Genomic DNA, 14,756 nt, shown 5'->3' on the forward strand with positions numbered 1-14,756 from the left:
AGGCCCATCCAATGTATTTAATCTCATGTAGAGATCCAAAGAAAAACCTGTGAACTCAATGACCCCACACAAACCACACCACCTGGTGCCCCCAATAGGTCCTCCCTAAAAACCTGCGATACCTCCCATAGCACCGAAAGAAAAAAATGAAAGGAAGAAAAATAATTTTAGGGGCCAGCTCAGCTACTTATCATCAGGTTGAATGAGGACAACATTAAGATAACCTTAAAAAAAGGCCACCAGGTCTTATCAACAAATTACATAAAGTCTGTGGGAGAATCTGACCCTTTGTGTGTGAAGGGTTTTTCAGGTCACATTGATCATTGAGTATTGTTGTCCCAGTCTCTTGCTCCCGTGTCATGTAAAGTTGGGTCAGTGAGTTAAAGGAATGGCAAGATATAAATGTGGAGAATGTTTTTTTAAAGAGGTGTAAAGAGAAAGTGAGTTGTGATATTGGTGTAAAATAAAACGCCTGGTATGAAGAAAGTATAAAAAGTGAGACCCAGAACGTTCATATCTGGCTGAGAGACTCCAGACTCAGATCTGTGGTGGTTACGATGTCTTTGTCATGCCAAATACAGAAAGTTGGATGAGAGGGTGAAGACAGGAATAAGTGGTTATTTAATATCGCTGCTAAGAGGCAGTTTCCTTTTAATGATACTGCCTGAGAAGTGAGTTATATTTGGAACAAGCGCATTAACGTGAATCTGATACTGTAATGAGAGTACAAAATCGTGGTCAGTGTTCTTCACTGTAAAGGAAGAGACCATCTGTGTACAGAAAGCACCAATGTGAGAACATATTCTTAATATTTATTTAAACGTTTTTACAAAAGGCAATTGTGAATCTTTAAAGCTTGTATATTGATAAACACACTTGTTCCTGATGACGTTAGCCCTCACGTTAGGCTCACTTGCTCTGCATTAACTGCTTACTAGCTTCGAGTGAAATATTCTACTTCCATTTATTGTTTAAATAGTCTGTCACTGTAAGTAATAAATAAAACAATCTTTCAAGATTCCTTAAAACTCCAAAACTCCACAGAAATACATCACAAATGATAAATACTTTAAAAACCCTGTTACATTAAACACGCAGCTGCATGAGTGAATGTAACAGTCTCAAATGGCTGGACTGGCTGGGCTGTCAGCGGGAAGAGAGCCTTAAAGCTATCATCTTTCCAGTCCGTGTGCAAAGGGAGCTCGTCGGGTCGCTCCAAGTAAAAAATGATTGGGGTGGCGGTGTTGAAGGGGCTGGAATGTGTCACTGTTGCTTTTCTTCGGCCCATTAGGACGCAGCTGCCATGCGGACCCTCTCTGGGGGGAACAGCAGAACGTTCTTCGCTGCTTTGATAGTGTTCTTCATGAGCATTGCCACAGTCATGGGTCCCACACCTCCAGGTACTGGTGTGATGAAGCCTGCCTTCTGCCTCACGCCTGAGTATAGACAGAAAAAGGAACAACGTTACAGAAACCAAAGACACCAAGGACGTCCATGCAGAAACATACAGTCGTGCTCGCCGTCCACCCTTACCTTCAAAATCCACATCCCCAACCAGTCTGCTCTTTCCAGTGACTGGGTCCTGCACTCTGTTAATTCCGACGTCAATCACCGCGGCTCCCTCTTTGATCATGTCGGCGGTAATGAGGTTTGGAATCCCTGATAGTTCAGTTAACACATACACAGTACAGTTAGACAACAGGAAATAAATATCTGCTAAAGAAACACCAGATGTAAACAGGTCAGTCATGGTCAGATACAGGAAAACAAGTAGTGACACAAACCTGCAGCAGCCACGATGATATCAGCGATTTTAGTGTGTTGGCGAAGTTGCTCCTTTGGAGTGTAACGGTGAGAAATGGTGACCGTGGCGTCACCTGCAACAAAAATAACTTTTAGTACTTATATCATATACTTAAACCCTCTTGTCTTTAAACACACAGATAAACCCACATGCACTATAACCAACCTCCAGGCCTCTCATGACGGCCGTCTGTATGCAGTAACATGGCGATGGGCATGCCCACATTCTTGGAGCGTCCTGCGACCACAACATTCTTCCCAAGAGTAGGAATACCTGGAAGACGAGGATCCGGATAGTTAGTTTAGATGGTTTGTTGAGCAGCATTTCAGCCCCAAGAGGAAGCAAGTGGTCACTCCTGTTACCTGTGCGTTTAATAATTTCCCAGACTCCCCAGGGGGTGGCAGGAAGCATGGTGGACTGATCCAGGCACATGCGACCCACATTGACTACGTGGAAGCCGTCCACGTCCTTCGCAGGGGAAACAGCGTTACAGATTGTGCGCTCATCAATGTGGTCTGTCAGAAAACAAAAGACAAGTTGCAGTCAAGGACAACTAGATCTCAAAGGTTTGGTTCAAGGTTTCAAAAGCAACTTATTTAAGCATATGTAGGTGTTTCGCCTTTACCAATAAAAGAAAATCCTAACAGTGAGAGTGTGCAGGTTGTGTATAATATATATATATATATATATATATATATATATATATATATATATATATATATATATATATATATATATATATAAATAATATAATGTGCTGCCAACACACCCTGACTGATACTTGCACTTGGTTGTCATATCAGCAATGTCACACACACATACCATGGCACAAAGCAGCCACTGCACCAATGTATGATTCTCTAAACTCATCATCAAACTTTATATTGCACTATTCTAGTTTCTCTGTACCTGGCAAAGGCAGCTGGACCAGCAGGCCGTCCACACAATGGTCTGTGTTGAGTTTGTAGATCAGGTCCAATAACTCCTCCTCACTGATGTCTGAATGCTTGAGAATTGTCTCACTAGAGATTCCTGTGGGAGGATGAAGTGAAAAACAACTAAAATCACAGGCCAGCATTTGCTCTTTAGTTATTTTATCGTAGAACAATTGTGTTTACACGTACGTAAGAGGACTGTGGGTGTTTTTTCTTACCGACATCAGCTGCAGCTCGAGTCTTATTCAGGACGTAGGAGTGACTGGCTGGGTTGTCTCCTACCAGAACCACACTCAGATGGGGTCTCCTGTGGCCAGCCGAAACCCATTTCTCCACGTCGACCCGGGCCTCCTCCCGAATCTGCCGTGCTAGTTTCTTTCCTGAGATGACCACCGCCTCCTGTCTGAGAGTTGGCAAGTAAAAACAACGGAGTCAGAAGGCAAACAGTCAACAACTTACATTTTAACAAGCTGTGATTCTGCTGTTATTCAGACAAAAAAATTAAGTAAATTTGTCACTCAATCTAGTGCAATTAACTATTTTATTCACTATTAATTATTGTTTCAATAAATTACATACTTGTTTAGTACATATGTCAAAATTGATAACAAGTGTCCAACACAAGTGAGCTTTATTGAAAATTGTCTTATTTAATATGATCCCATGTTACAAAAAAGTAATTAAAACTATATAAAGAAAGTAAACTAGGATAATAATTTGACATTCTTTATGAATAATCTTTACTGTACTAATGCAAACCCTTTCTACTGGACATGGTTTCTTCGATTGCCATTAAACAGGGCTCAGTTTTGTCACCAGAAACCTGTAATCAATCTCAACCATTCAGCCTGGACAAGCACCAATTCAAGCCTCTAAAATTAGACACAGCATGTCTCCACCTGCCGGTGCCATATGCTATATAAGTGTTACAGTATTTTAAATCTCAGAGATGGTGTAAATTGGTAGAACTCAAAGGAGGGCAGCTTTATCCGAGCCAAGTCCAGTTAGAGGCATCTGATGGTCAAAACTGAAAACCCGAACGGGGTTGAACTTTCCTGCTGCTTTGTCCAAACTTCAAAAGCGGCAAAACGGTTATCCATTATATAACAACAGATAATTGTAACTAATAACTGAGGAGTAATGAGCCATCCACAGTGATGTAACTTCCCTTTTACCCTGCCAAAACTAATTAAACCTCACAGAAAAGTATTACATCTTTGGGCAAAATGGGGGTGGGGCCATGGAGCAAGAGTACCAGGTCCCAGAGAAAAGGTGTCAAGATTACAGGGCAGCAAACTGCTTTTCAACCTCATACAAGTTTAAATACAAAGCCGGTCTACTGAAGAGGAAACCCCTCTTTTCAAATGTATGGCCGCATAGCCATGTTGAATAGCCCCTGTTAAGTGAGACCTACCTCAGAGAGTTGTCTTTTTATACTCTTTGGTTCACGTTACTTCACGTTAATTGCCTGTAGAGTATATGTGTAAGAAAATGTTTTATGTAAATAAAAGAGCCTTGCTGTTGTCTCAAAATAATATGATTCTACGAGATCTAATGTATGAAGAATTTAAAGTTGTATCTATGTTGTGATATATAGCAATAACTAATGCATTGCATAGGTTTCAAATTATTTATCATGTGCCTCTGGAGCTGCAGATCATGAGCAGGGGCCACACGAGGTTTGAATTGTTAAGGCATGTGTGCAACATTAGTTCATTACATCTATCTCAGTCATGCTGCACTCAGCAGGTTTCAAATCAATAACATTACCTGCACAGGCTGCTAATTTCCCATCTGTATGATGGCATGTCCTCCCGGAGACAATTTACCATCAGTTATTTCTGCTATTTAAAATGATTGCTTGTTCCAGGACACAATGGCCTTAATGCATATGCATCTCTCCTCATTGTGTGCATCAGACCCACACCCCGGTCTCCAGCTGAAACCTGGCTCCTGAAGCCAAAGGGTGCAAGCACTCAGACCGATTTCATCAGCCAGCCTGTCCCTGCAATGTTACCGGCATGACACTAGGGGCGCACCAAAATTTGACTAACAGCGGACATTTAGCTCAAATAATGAAAAAACGCACGACCTGATCCATGTACACACAACATGTACAGAAGACCGGCCAATAAATAAATGTATTAAAGTGACGGATCTTAACATTTTGGACAGAAGGGCGCCGAACATGTAGTAAAAGTGGTGTTAAAGGTAACCCAAACTAAACCAGGTTTCAGAGCTGGTGTTCGCACTCACCTCGAGGCGGACAGGTGCAGTTTACAGACTTGATGCTGGGAGTGTTGGCACAGTTTCCTGAGAGTCCTGACCGCTGCCATTCTGACCGGCTGAGAGGAGAAGAGACACCACGGCTCGTTACGAAACACAGCACCGCCACAGGGCTGACAGAGCGATGAGTCTGTGAAGGAGGAAGAGGGGCAGACCTTAAAGCCCTTCCCCCTTTACGCATGGTCCCTGCGTCACAGTTATCTGCTGCCACGCCTCTAAAGCAAAGATAATACTGTTTCCAGCGAAATCAGCTGTGCCCAAAGGAGGAAGGAAGATCTGAGTCAAATAACAAAAGTACATTTTCATTTAATATTCTATCAGTTGTAAAAAAACAAAAAGTAAAATGTATTTTAAATGTTATCAGCTTAAAATACTTTAATAAAGTAAAACTAGTTATTGTGCAGACAGTAACATTTTCATTTTTTAAGTAACGTTACTTGTAAAAATAAATGCAGAGGTATAAAAAGAACAATATATCTCTCTTAAATGTATCTTACTAGTAGTGAAGTTTAGGTCGATTAAATTGAAATGCTCAAGTAAAGTACAAATCAGAATTGTATTGTACAATGAGTACAAGTACTTAATTGTTTGGAGATACTAAGAATCTGAGAATTATTCAGATATTTTACTTAAGCATAAGTACAGAAATACTGTCAGCAAAATATACTTGAAGTGTCAAAAGTAAAAACATTCAGGTTCAAAACTTCAGTCTTAGACACCCGTTACTTTTACTGGCCTGGTGTGGCCACACGTTTTGACACATAAAGGCACGTCTCAATTAGAAGCCTGGTCTGGTTTTTAGGGAAGTTCTTTGTATGTATAAAACCCCTTAAAGCCCACTGGGTCACCTCCTTGAGCTAGTTCTAAGATGCTTAGATTGTGCATACCAATATAAACGTTTAAACTTTTGTCTATGTGGACATGCTATATCTTTAGATCAGTTAGATTCTCCACAATTCAATTGTTTAGTTCATTTTAAGGAAACAATGCAACAAGCACGAAAGTGCTATTCATTCAGATTTACCAGCATAGTAAGGAAGACACCTGTCCCAAATATAAGCAGCGGGAGTTCACTGATTTAAGCAAATAAAAACCTGGGCTATTAATGGAAGTTTTAAGGGTATTTATCCATAGAGTTGCTCCCAGTCTATGAATAGATTTGGGCTCAGAAGCACTTACATCAAAAATTCTGTTTTTTGTTGCAAGAATACATATTACAACGGTGGTTTCAGTATGAAAAAAATGTGTGTCTGAATGTTCCTAGATTAAATTAGCTAAATGGTATATTGTCTGACCCAAAATTATAGATTTAGTTACAGCCCCATGTGGAGAGTTGTAGTAGCGACATGCTGCCGGCAGGGGGCGACAGTCTGCCCATCGGGCTGCTACAGAGAGCCGATAGAGGAAGAGCCACTCTGGGTGCAGTTCATGTTAGCCTAAGTGTTAGCAGGCATCGCTGAGAAGCGGTTCCAAGTGTCTGGTTTTAAGACTAATTTCTGTCCGCTAAACCAGAGTTAGGAGTTGTAATCGAGGCTCTCCGACGACTGCTCCGCCAAGATGAGCTTCCTGTTGTAAGTAAAGTTAGCTGTCGCTTGCTGAGTTTCAGCCCGAGCTTGCGGTTAACGTTAGCTACGCTTCTACGAAGTTCCTCCAAGGGAAGGAACTGGTGTCAAAAATAAGACACCGTTACAGAAAACAAACCAGCTAAATAACTGCACTGTAGTCCACTTAAACTGCATTTTCTTACATATGGTTATCATTCGTCGACGTAAAATTATCTGTGAGCTGTGTTTATTTTTAGGTTCCCAGCTCTCGACAACTACAACTTTTTTTTTTTTACAATGTTGTAACTTTGCTATCCTGGTGATTCACTGCAAGATTTTCACGTTTCAATGTAGTTATTCAGATAAGACTAGACATGTATTAGTAATAATCCACAGCTTTGCTATCCGACGTTGCTAAAACGTCGAGCAATGTAATTAAGTGTTGCGTTGTTTACAGTGACCGTGTGATACGGTCGCATTTCCTGTCTGTTGCACCAAGTTTACATTACACAGATTGCACATTCATGCGTCTGTCACGCTGAAAACCAGCCAAAACATGGTACCATGACGGATGTGTCAGCGAGTATCGCTTGAGCATCACGTTCATAGATGTTCACCATAATGTCTTCCTGCAGCAGCTGCTGATCGCGCATACCAGACAGGAAGGATTCTCACATGTGAAGGCCCAAGGGGTGCATCTACTCCCACACAGCCTAATAATGTCACAGTACAGACAGTTGCTTAGCTGCACGTTTGTTTCCTTCTAGTGGCAGTCGCTCATCCAAGACCTTCAAGCCGAAGAAGAACATCCCAGAGGGCTCCCACCAGTATGAGCTGCTGAAACACGCTGAGGCAACCCTGGGCAGTGGAAACTTGAGACAGGCTGTCATGTTGCCTGAGGGAGAGGATCTCAATGAGTGGATTGCTGTCAACAGTGAGTTGATGAATACAACAAACCTATTTATAGAAAACATCACTTGGTGCAGAAACTAACATTTTACATTTCTCAACTTAAAGTATGCTTGTACAGAGGTTGAACACATCCCCAAATGGTAAAAGAAGAAAAGTATGGTCCAACACACACACAATTAAGATTAAGGTTAATGGTTGACTGATATGAGGTTTTTCAATGGCCGATGATGACATTTAGTGAGCAGGACGGCCAATGGCCGATATCAAAACAAAGAAAAGTTCACCATACAGAGTATAATCTAATATACATGGTTATCTTAGCCAGTAACATGTTGTTATAGATGGATTTTATTAAATTAATGAAATAGAAAAATACCTTGGGATCTGATGTAGAACATGACTGGTGTTTAAGGGAGAAAGGGGTACAGTTTGTCAGATGGGACGTCATTCAACTGCATTATTCTCCGCAATACCAATATATATTTAACACTAGCCAGTAATGTTTTAGATTAGTTTTACCACCTTTTAAGATGGGAGACGTGTTAACATTTACAAAGGCGATGGTGACTGAGGAAAGTTAGGGCTCAAAATTCACTTTTTCACCACCATCCCATGACTCACAAGGGGGAGCGCTAACATCGTTCCACAGCAGTCACACTGACCAAGGCTGCCTGCAGATGTGTCTGCAGATACTTTTTGTATACCGGCGTTTGAGGTATTGGCCGAAAAATGCCAGATATTGGTGCAATTAAATAACTAATTAAGACTGTTTGTGAAGTAAGCAGTGGTAACAACAGAATTATTTGAAACAAAAAAATAAAGGCTGGAAAAAATATTGTTGGTAATATGGTTTGGATAAGAATCCTGTTATCTGTATAAGAATGCAGCAAACACACAGGAAATGCAAAAATGTGGTCATATATGACATTTCACATCATTAATTCTACATTGAGAGAAAACCACTAGATTCCTTACTAAACACTAATTTATGGCAGTAGAAATTTTTCTAAAAATGCAGGTCACAGACTATGTTGTATAAAAAGACTAGATAAAACCACTGTATGTATAGCAAAGTGACACTCTTTAGTTTATTGTTACGAGCATGAACATTTCTTAAAATGAACCCTTTCTTCCAGCGGTAGATTTCTTCAACCAGATCAACATGCTGTATGGCACCATTACTGAGTTCTGCACTGAGACCAGCTGCTCTGTTATGTCTGCGGGACCAAGGTAACCGCCAACAGTGTCCTTTTTTTTAATGCATGCAGCTGTTTACAGGGCTGAGTACAGGGCTTCCAATAGTTTATTTTTTCTAATTTTAGTCAGAAGGTTTACTTAAAGATTTGTAAAGGTGTTATATATGGATGTAATTTAACATGTAACATATAATCTTAGCTAAAATGTTCCTTTCTGTATGGAGTGAACCTGTCAAAATTGGCTAAATGTAATTCGACAAGTGTCATTGAAACAAGGGAAGCGTTTAGTCTGATGTATGCATTTTTGGAAACGGGAAACTTCACATGAGTTGGCCGAGACACGAGATGCATCACACAAAGCTCGAGCACTTTGAAGAACATTTGAAAACATGAACAGTGGTACAGGCCTTCATAACACTCCTTCAGTAATATGATTTTACAAAACATTTGTTATGAAAGGCAGTCAAGCATTACTAACAGAAGAGAACCAGGATTTAACAATATTTAGGGATTGCATGTTACTGTCTTTAAGAGCTATGAGAAACACTCCTTACTTGTTTTAGTGTTCTAGCCATGATGAATATATTTATTTTAATTCAGGTTTTGAATGGTTGAGACAGTTAAAGTAATTTAAATTGAAATACGTCACCTGAATTATCACATGAGGAAAACAGGAATTAAATTTTGCATGTGGTCCCTGTAGAAGCTATCTAGATTTGGCACTTCCTCTATCCCCTCTCCTGCCAAGTCTGTCTGTGTTCAGTCTCTTAATCAGGAGGAAGAGGCCGGGGTTCACTTCCTGTTGACATAGCCTCCATCATAGCATACTTTTGCATTTCCCCCTGCTTTTTTTTTAGCTTATCTACTACCCAATGATAATTTCATGTCCTGACAGAAAGGCAGAATGAGTGCATGTCATGTAGAGCCTCCATCTCTCCTACGTACGTCTAACTATTGAAGATGCCGATTTATTTTGTTCTTTCTTTGTAGATATGAGTATCACTGGGCTGATGGCACCAATATTAAGAAGCCTATCAAATGCTCCGCGCCCAAGTACATCGACTACCTGATGACCTGGGTGCAGGATCAACTGGACGATGAGACACTTTTCCCCTCCAAGATAGGTGAGGTTTGATGAGGAAAGATTTATCATTTTCAGCAGTTTGGCAAACAAACTTTTCTGTGATGATTTTAGTTGTAGTTTCACCTTTTTACATTAGTGTATTACGTACCTCTGAATCATCCAGCAGCTTTTCTGTCAGTAGAGCTCATCTCCAAACATCACCAAACAGGCTGTAGTCACATTGTTCTCCAGTAGACCAAGCGACTACATACATTATTTCATTTTGATATTACCTTTCCTCAGGCAAGTTCTCTTTTCCTAACTTTTACCCTTTGGGAGTTAAGTTTACTTTGTGTGCTTTCTTTCCTTCTTTCATTGTCCATCAGTCTGGACTCTCATAGGTTTGTCATTTGATATGCCGGTATATGTTCTGCTCTGGTGAACATAGACGGTGTATTTTCTTCGAGGAAATGTGTACAATCCATGTTTGACTCATCAAGTACAAAGACGAGACATTAAACCTGTCGCTACAGGTTCTTAGGCTGTGCACTTCCAGAGCTGAAAGGATTAGGACAGTGATATGTATTTGATTGTTTTGGCTTTTCTTTGGCGTATTAGATTTGGAATGAAACAATGATTATGTGATTAATGAGCTGATTTCAGATATTTAAAGGGGATCACATCCTGAAGATTGTGTAGGACACACATCACTTCTTGTAGATAGTCCCCCATGTGCAGAAGGACAATGATCCTGATGGCGTGATGTCAGTCACCTGACTTTAGTCCAACTGATCATAGGAAACTACATGTTTGACTGCACGACTTTGCTTCATCTTGACCAGATCACCGTTATATGTGCGAATCTGTTCTCGACTGGCCTACCTGGTTAAATAAATGTAAAATAAAATAAAAATAACAGTGTGTTATGAAGTGAAGGTGACTGCAATCTGTGGGTAATAGATGTCAGACAGAGATATCCGGCAAAATATTTGCTACAAAATGCCAAAGGTTTTGACTTTGTTTATGTAGTTGAAAATCATTTGGTCCCCTGACATTGGAGGACAGCGTATAAAAGGTCTACAGTTCTCACTTTATGTGAGATTTCCAACATCATAATAAAACTGAAAGTAAGCTTTAAATCTGATAGACATTGTTTCATTTCAAAGGAAACGTTGCAAAAAAATGACACTGTCCAGGTAAAACTGTCCGACTGTGCTGCACCATGCATGCCGTGTACATTTTATTTGTAAATTTGTGTCAACTTTGATGAGGCAAATGAGCTGAAAGTACAGCACCTTAATAAACTTTAGTCTCACTATGATGTAGGTTGAAAAGGCTTAGTGGAAGAGGTTTAAACCGTGCACGTTCTTCTCTTGACATTAGCATTTTCCACCACCTTCTGTCCCACAGGAGTTCCCTTTCCGAAGAACTTCATGTCTGTGGCCAAAACCATCCTGAAGCGTCTGTTCAGGGTTTACGCTCACATCTACCACCAACATTTTGACTCTGTGATGCAGCTGCAGGAGGAGGCCCACCTCAACACCTCCTTCAAGCACTTCATTTTCTTTGTTCAGGTGAGATTATCTTGCTACAATGTGGGGTCTAATCACTGCGGTGTATCTGAAGCCCCATTCAGACTGGATTCCATATGCCAATTTAGCATGTTGTTGTCATTTTGCTATGTTGTTGAAAAGGAGTACCGAGTCATTTTTGTATAAAAGCTTCCTTTGCAATCTGCCTGCTGAGAAACTAGTAACATGTCTGTGAGATTTTCTATATGGCTCAAGTGTGACTAAAAGCAGTCATACTGGTAAAAGTATCCACAAGATGACAACAACCTTACAGAATACAAAATGTGCAGACAGTGTGCAAACCAGTCAAACCTGAACCTTTTTAAATGCTGCTCCTTGATCAGCTCGGGAGCAGCTGATGAGACCTTTTACAAGTTACACTTTAGTTATAGTAGCTCGATATGGATCCAGCATTGAAATGAACAAACCGCTCTCCCTCTGTGCAAGATAACAAGACATGTTAATCTCTTGTTTCATACATCATACACAACATCCTGTGATGCCCAGTCTTGTCTATGCCAGATGCCAATTATTATTTAAGCATTGAGGCTCTATGTGCAACAGTCCTATCATGTTTAACAAAGTCTACATGGCTTTTTTTATAACAGGCACTTGTGCATGAAAGCCAAAGTCATTACTTGAAACAACAGATGAACCCAGGAGGGGCTTAGGAGAATTTGACATGTCAGGATGATTTTAAGCGTGATAAATTAAATTCAATCTGAAGTACTAAGTTACACTAACATACCGTATTGTATTTTAACTGCATTGAGTGTTAAGTATTGTATTAGGGCCTTTAAACATGCTACTGCGACTTGTCCTATTTTTATACAGGACCACAGCACTCTAGGCTGCAATAAGTTGTCATGCAGGCTGTTTTAATTTACAAATTTAAACAAACTTAAATAATCAATCTGATTTTATATGTTTTTTTCCCCCGTAGGAGTTCAACCTTATCGACAGGCGAGAGCTTGCTCCCCTGCAGGACTTGATCGAGAAGCTTGGATCCAAGGACAGATAGACATTTCATCACACATTACCCTTTTTGTTTCTTTTTCTCCTTTGCTCCCTCTCTGTTGCCTCTGCTACCTCTACGACTTCTAGTCTCAACTCTTAAAATCTGTGCCTTCTTCTTTTCATTTCCCAAATGTTTGTACTGTACGTTTTCCTTTTATTCCTTCTGTTTTTTTTATACTGTCTTTGAGGCTTTTTTTCCATTTTGCCACTCAAGATCATTTAAATTGTGTAGTGTAGAAAGAATATTTTTTCACAGGACTGTGGTTAACGACTCTGTCAGAGCAACCTACTGAATGTTATATTGGACCAAGGACATTTGGAAGTTAAAGTGAAAACCAGGTTTTTTTTTTTTTTTCTCTTTCAGAAGTTGGTATAGACTTTTGATTGTCTAAACACGTTCTAGTTATTAATAGGCAATGTATTTTCTGTTAACTTTTAGCTATTGAAATTACGGTGACTAACCAAATATCCCAATCTTAGCTTTTTTTTTTTTTTTTTTTTCAATGTCTGTAGTGTGAAAGATGGCAAAAGTAGTGACATGAAGCAGCCGTTTTGGTGGACGTGTGAGGACCGTACAAAAGCTGTCATCTACCGGTATATAGCTCTCTGTCACAAGCTGGTTGTGTATCTGATAACCCACGTAAGCTAACCTGCTTCCTGATGACATGTTCCTTGACATGCAGTGATAGACAATTGTGAAATGCCTTTGTTCTTGCCCCACAAAAGGCACCACCATCGACTGCATCCTAGATGTTTCAGTTTGGTCATGCAATATTGTGTTTAGCACATTTTTCAGCTATTTTCTTAACTAAAGTAAAATGCGAGATATGGTGCTTACAGGGCTACAATTAATCTGCTTGATAAGTATTTTTAATAGCCATTTAAAGCTTTTATAATCATGGTCTCATAACGTAGTTTTATAGTAGAAATCATCCTGTCAGCAAAAATAGTCTAATGTGAATTTTTGGTTTTACTGTCATTTAAGTTCATTTCTGTGGTGCAGATTCATTGTGGAACCCTGCGTATTTGATCTTTTAATGCTGGTACTTTACTAAATATTTGCCTCCCTGGATTGAAAAAAAACAAACTTGCACCTGTGCACAACAATGATGAGTGGCATAAGATATACATAGTTTTACCACATTGTCTCTGTTAATCTTGGTGCATGTGCCATGGTCATTTCCTGCGCTTAACTCTGGCAACAACAGCGGGGCTGTTTGTACTGCCATCCTTCCACAAACGAATGCAGCTAGTATTCCTCATGAATGTTTTGTCTGGCAAACTTTTGAGCAAGGGAATTGGTCAATAACCTTCTTCATTTTTGGACCTAAATTCATATCAGACAATCATGTATCCAATTAAGAGCTGTTAGATAACTTGACACATCACCAGGAACAAACCAATGTGATTGGGTGCAAAATGAACACTCATTTTATTAATGTACCGCTTTTTAAGAAATTGAAAGCCTTTCAACAATGTGAAAAAAACATGATGTATTCACTTTAACTACAATTTATCCACTTTTATGCCCTACAGTTGCTTGTGAGGAAAAATCAAGCCAGCAACCATTAAGTTAATAATTTACAGGCATATCAATATAGTTTGCAAGACAGAGTTATTTTAAAGATGTTATTTGAATATATAACTAATCCTTTTTTTTAAGCTGGTCACATTTTTTTTTAAATGTATTGCTTTTTTAAAAAAAACTTCTGGCATGGAGTTGCATTTCATATTACATTGTAAAATAAATGGTTGACTTTACATTTTCAAATAAGGGCTTTGAAATGAATTAAAAGTTTTATATATTTACAACAATGGTCCAATCATTGGGTGGTCATTTTGGCCTGGAGGAGGTGTGAGGATGTATGTACTGCGTCCGAACATTTGATGTAAATAAAATCAGTGTTTTATTAGAACAAAAGTGTGCCTTACAAAAGTGAAAATGTCTGATATGACAGTATTGGTAGAACTCAATAAACACTGAAAGGTCAATGCTGTGTTTATTTTCATTTTACATTTATTCATTTAGCTGACGCTTTTATCCAAAGCGACTTTTTAATTGCTATACATGTCAGAGGTCCCACGCCTTTGGAGCAACGAGGGGTTAAGCGTCTTGCTCAGGGACACATTAGTGGATGGGTGACAGTGGGGGATTGAACCTGGGTCTCTCACACAAAAGGCATGTGTCTTATCCACTGCTCCATCACTACCCCCGTATACTGAATATAAGGACAAAAAAGTGTACATTGACTTTTAGTATAGTAAACCATTGTTTCCAGTTTTATACTTAAAATTTTGGTAACAGGATGTCTCGGTCCTGGTTGGTTCACGTATCTGGAAGCTGATTTATAATGTACATAAGAATCAAACTGTAATATGTATTTTATTGATAAAATAACTTGGAGTAATTGCGTTGTTACACAATTAT

At 39.5% G+C, this 14,756-nt stretch overlaps 2 protein-coding genes across 2 annotated transcripts; one reads left to right on the plus strand and one right to left on the minus strand.

Moving 5' to 3' along the window:
• Nucleotides 1-790: 790 nt before the first annotated feature.
• mthfd2 (methylenetetrahydrofolate dehydrogenase (NADP+ dependent) 2, methenyltetrahydrofolate cyclohydrolase) lies at nucleotides 791-5,168 on the minus strand. Its single transcript, XM_038702996.1, has 8 exons — nucleotides 4,996-5,168; nucleotides 2,958-3,142; nucleotides 2,714-2,836; nucleotides 2,167-2,319; nucleotides 1,970-2,077; nucleotides 1,785-1,877; nucleotides 1,534-1,659; nucleotides 791-1,436 (listed from the first exon to the last, which is right to left on the minus strand). The coding sequence occupies exons 1-8, from the start codon at nucleotides 5,073-5,075 to the stop codon at nucleotides 1,288-1,290; spliced, it is 1,017 nt and encodes a 338-aa protein (XP_038558924.1). The 5' UTR covers nucleotides 5,076-5,168; the 3' UTR covers nucleotides 791-1,287.
• Nucleotides 5,169-6,416: 1,248 nt separating this feature from the next.
• On the plus strand, nucleotides 6,417-14,320 carry mob1a (MOB kinase activator 1A). Its single transcript, XM_038702997.1, has 6 exons — nucleotides 6,417-6,596; nucleotides 7,337-7,503; nucleotides 8,618-8,711; nucleotides 9,668-9,801; nucleotides 11,151-11,314; nucleotides 12,255-14,320. The coding sequence occupies exons 1-6, from the start codon at nucleotides 6,583-6,585 to the stop codon at nucleotides 12,330-12,332; spliced, it is 651 nt and encodes a 216-aa protein (XP_038558925.1). The 5' UTR covers nucleotides 6,417-6,582; the 3' UTR covers nucleotides 12,333-14,320.
• The last annotated feature ends 436 nt before the right edge of the window (nucleotides 14,321-14,756 follow it).

The sequence above is a fragment of the Micropterus salmoides genome, unplaced genomic scaffold, assembly GCF_014851395.1.
Source record: "Micropterus salmoides isolate LMB-PRFRI ecotype aquatic unplaced genomic scaffold, ASM1485139v1 Ms_hic_scaffold_7, whole genome shotgun sequence".
Classification (NCBI taxonomy): Eukaryota; Metazoa; Chordata; class Actinopteri; order Centrarchiformes; family Centrarchidae; genus Micropterus; species Micropterus salmoides.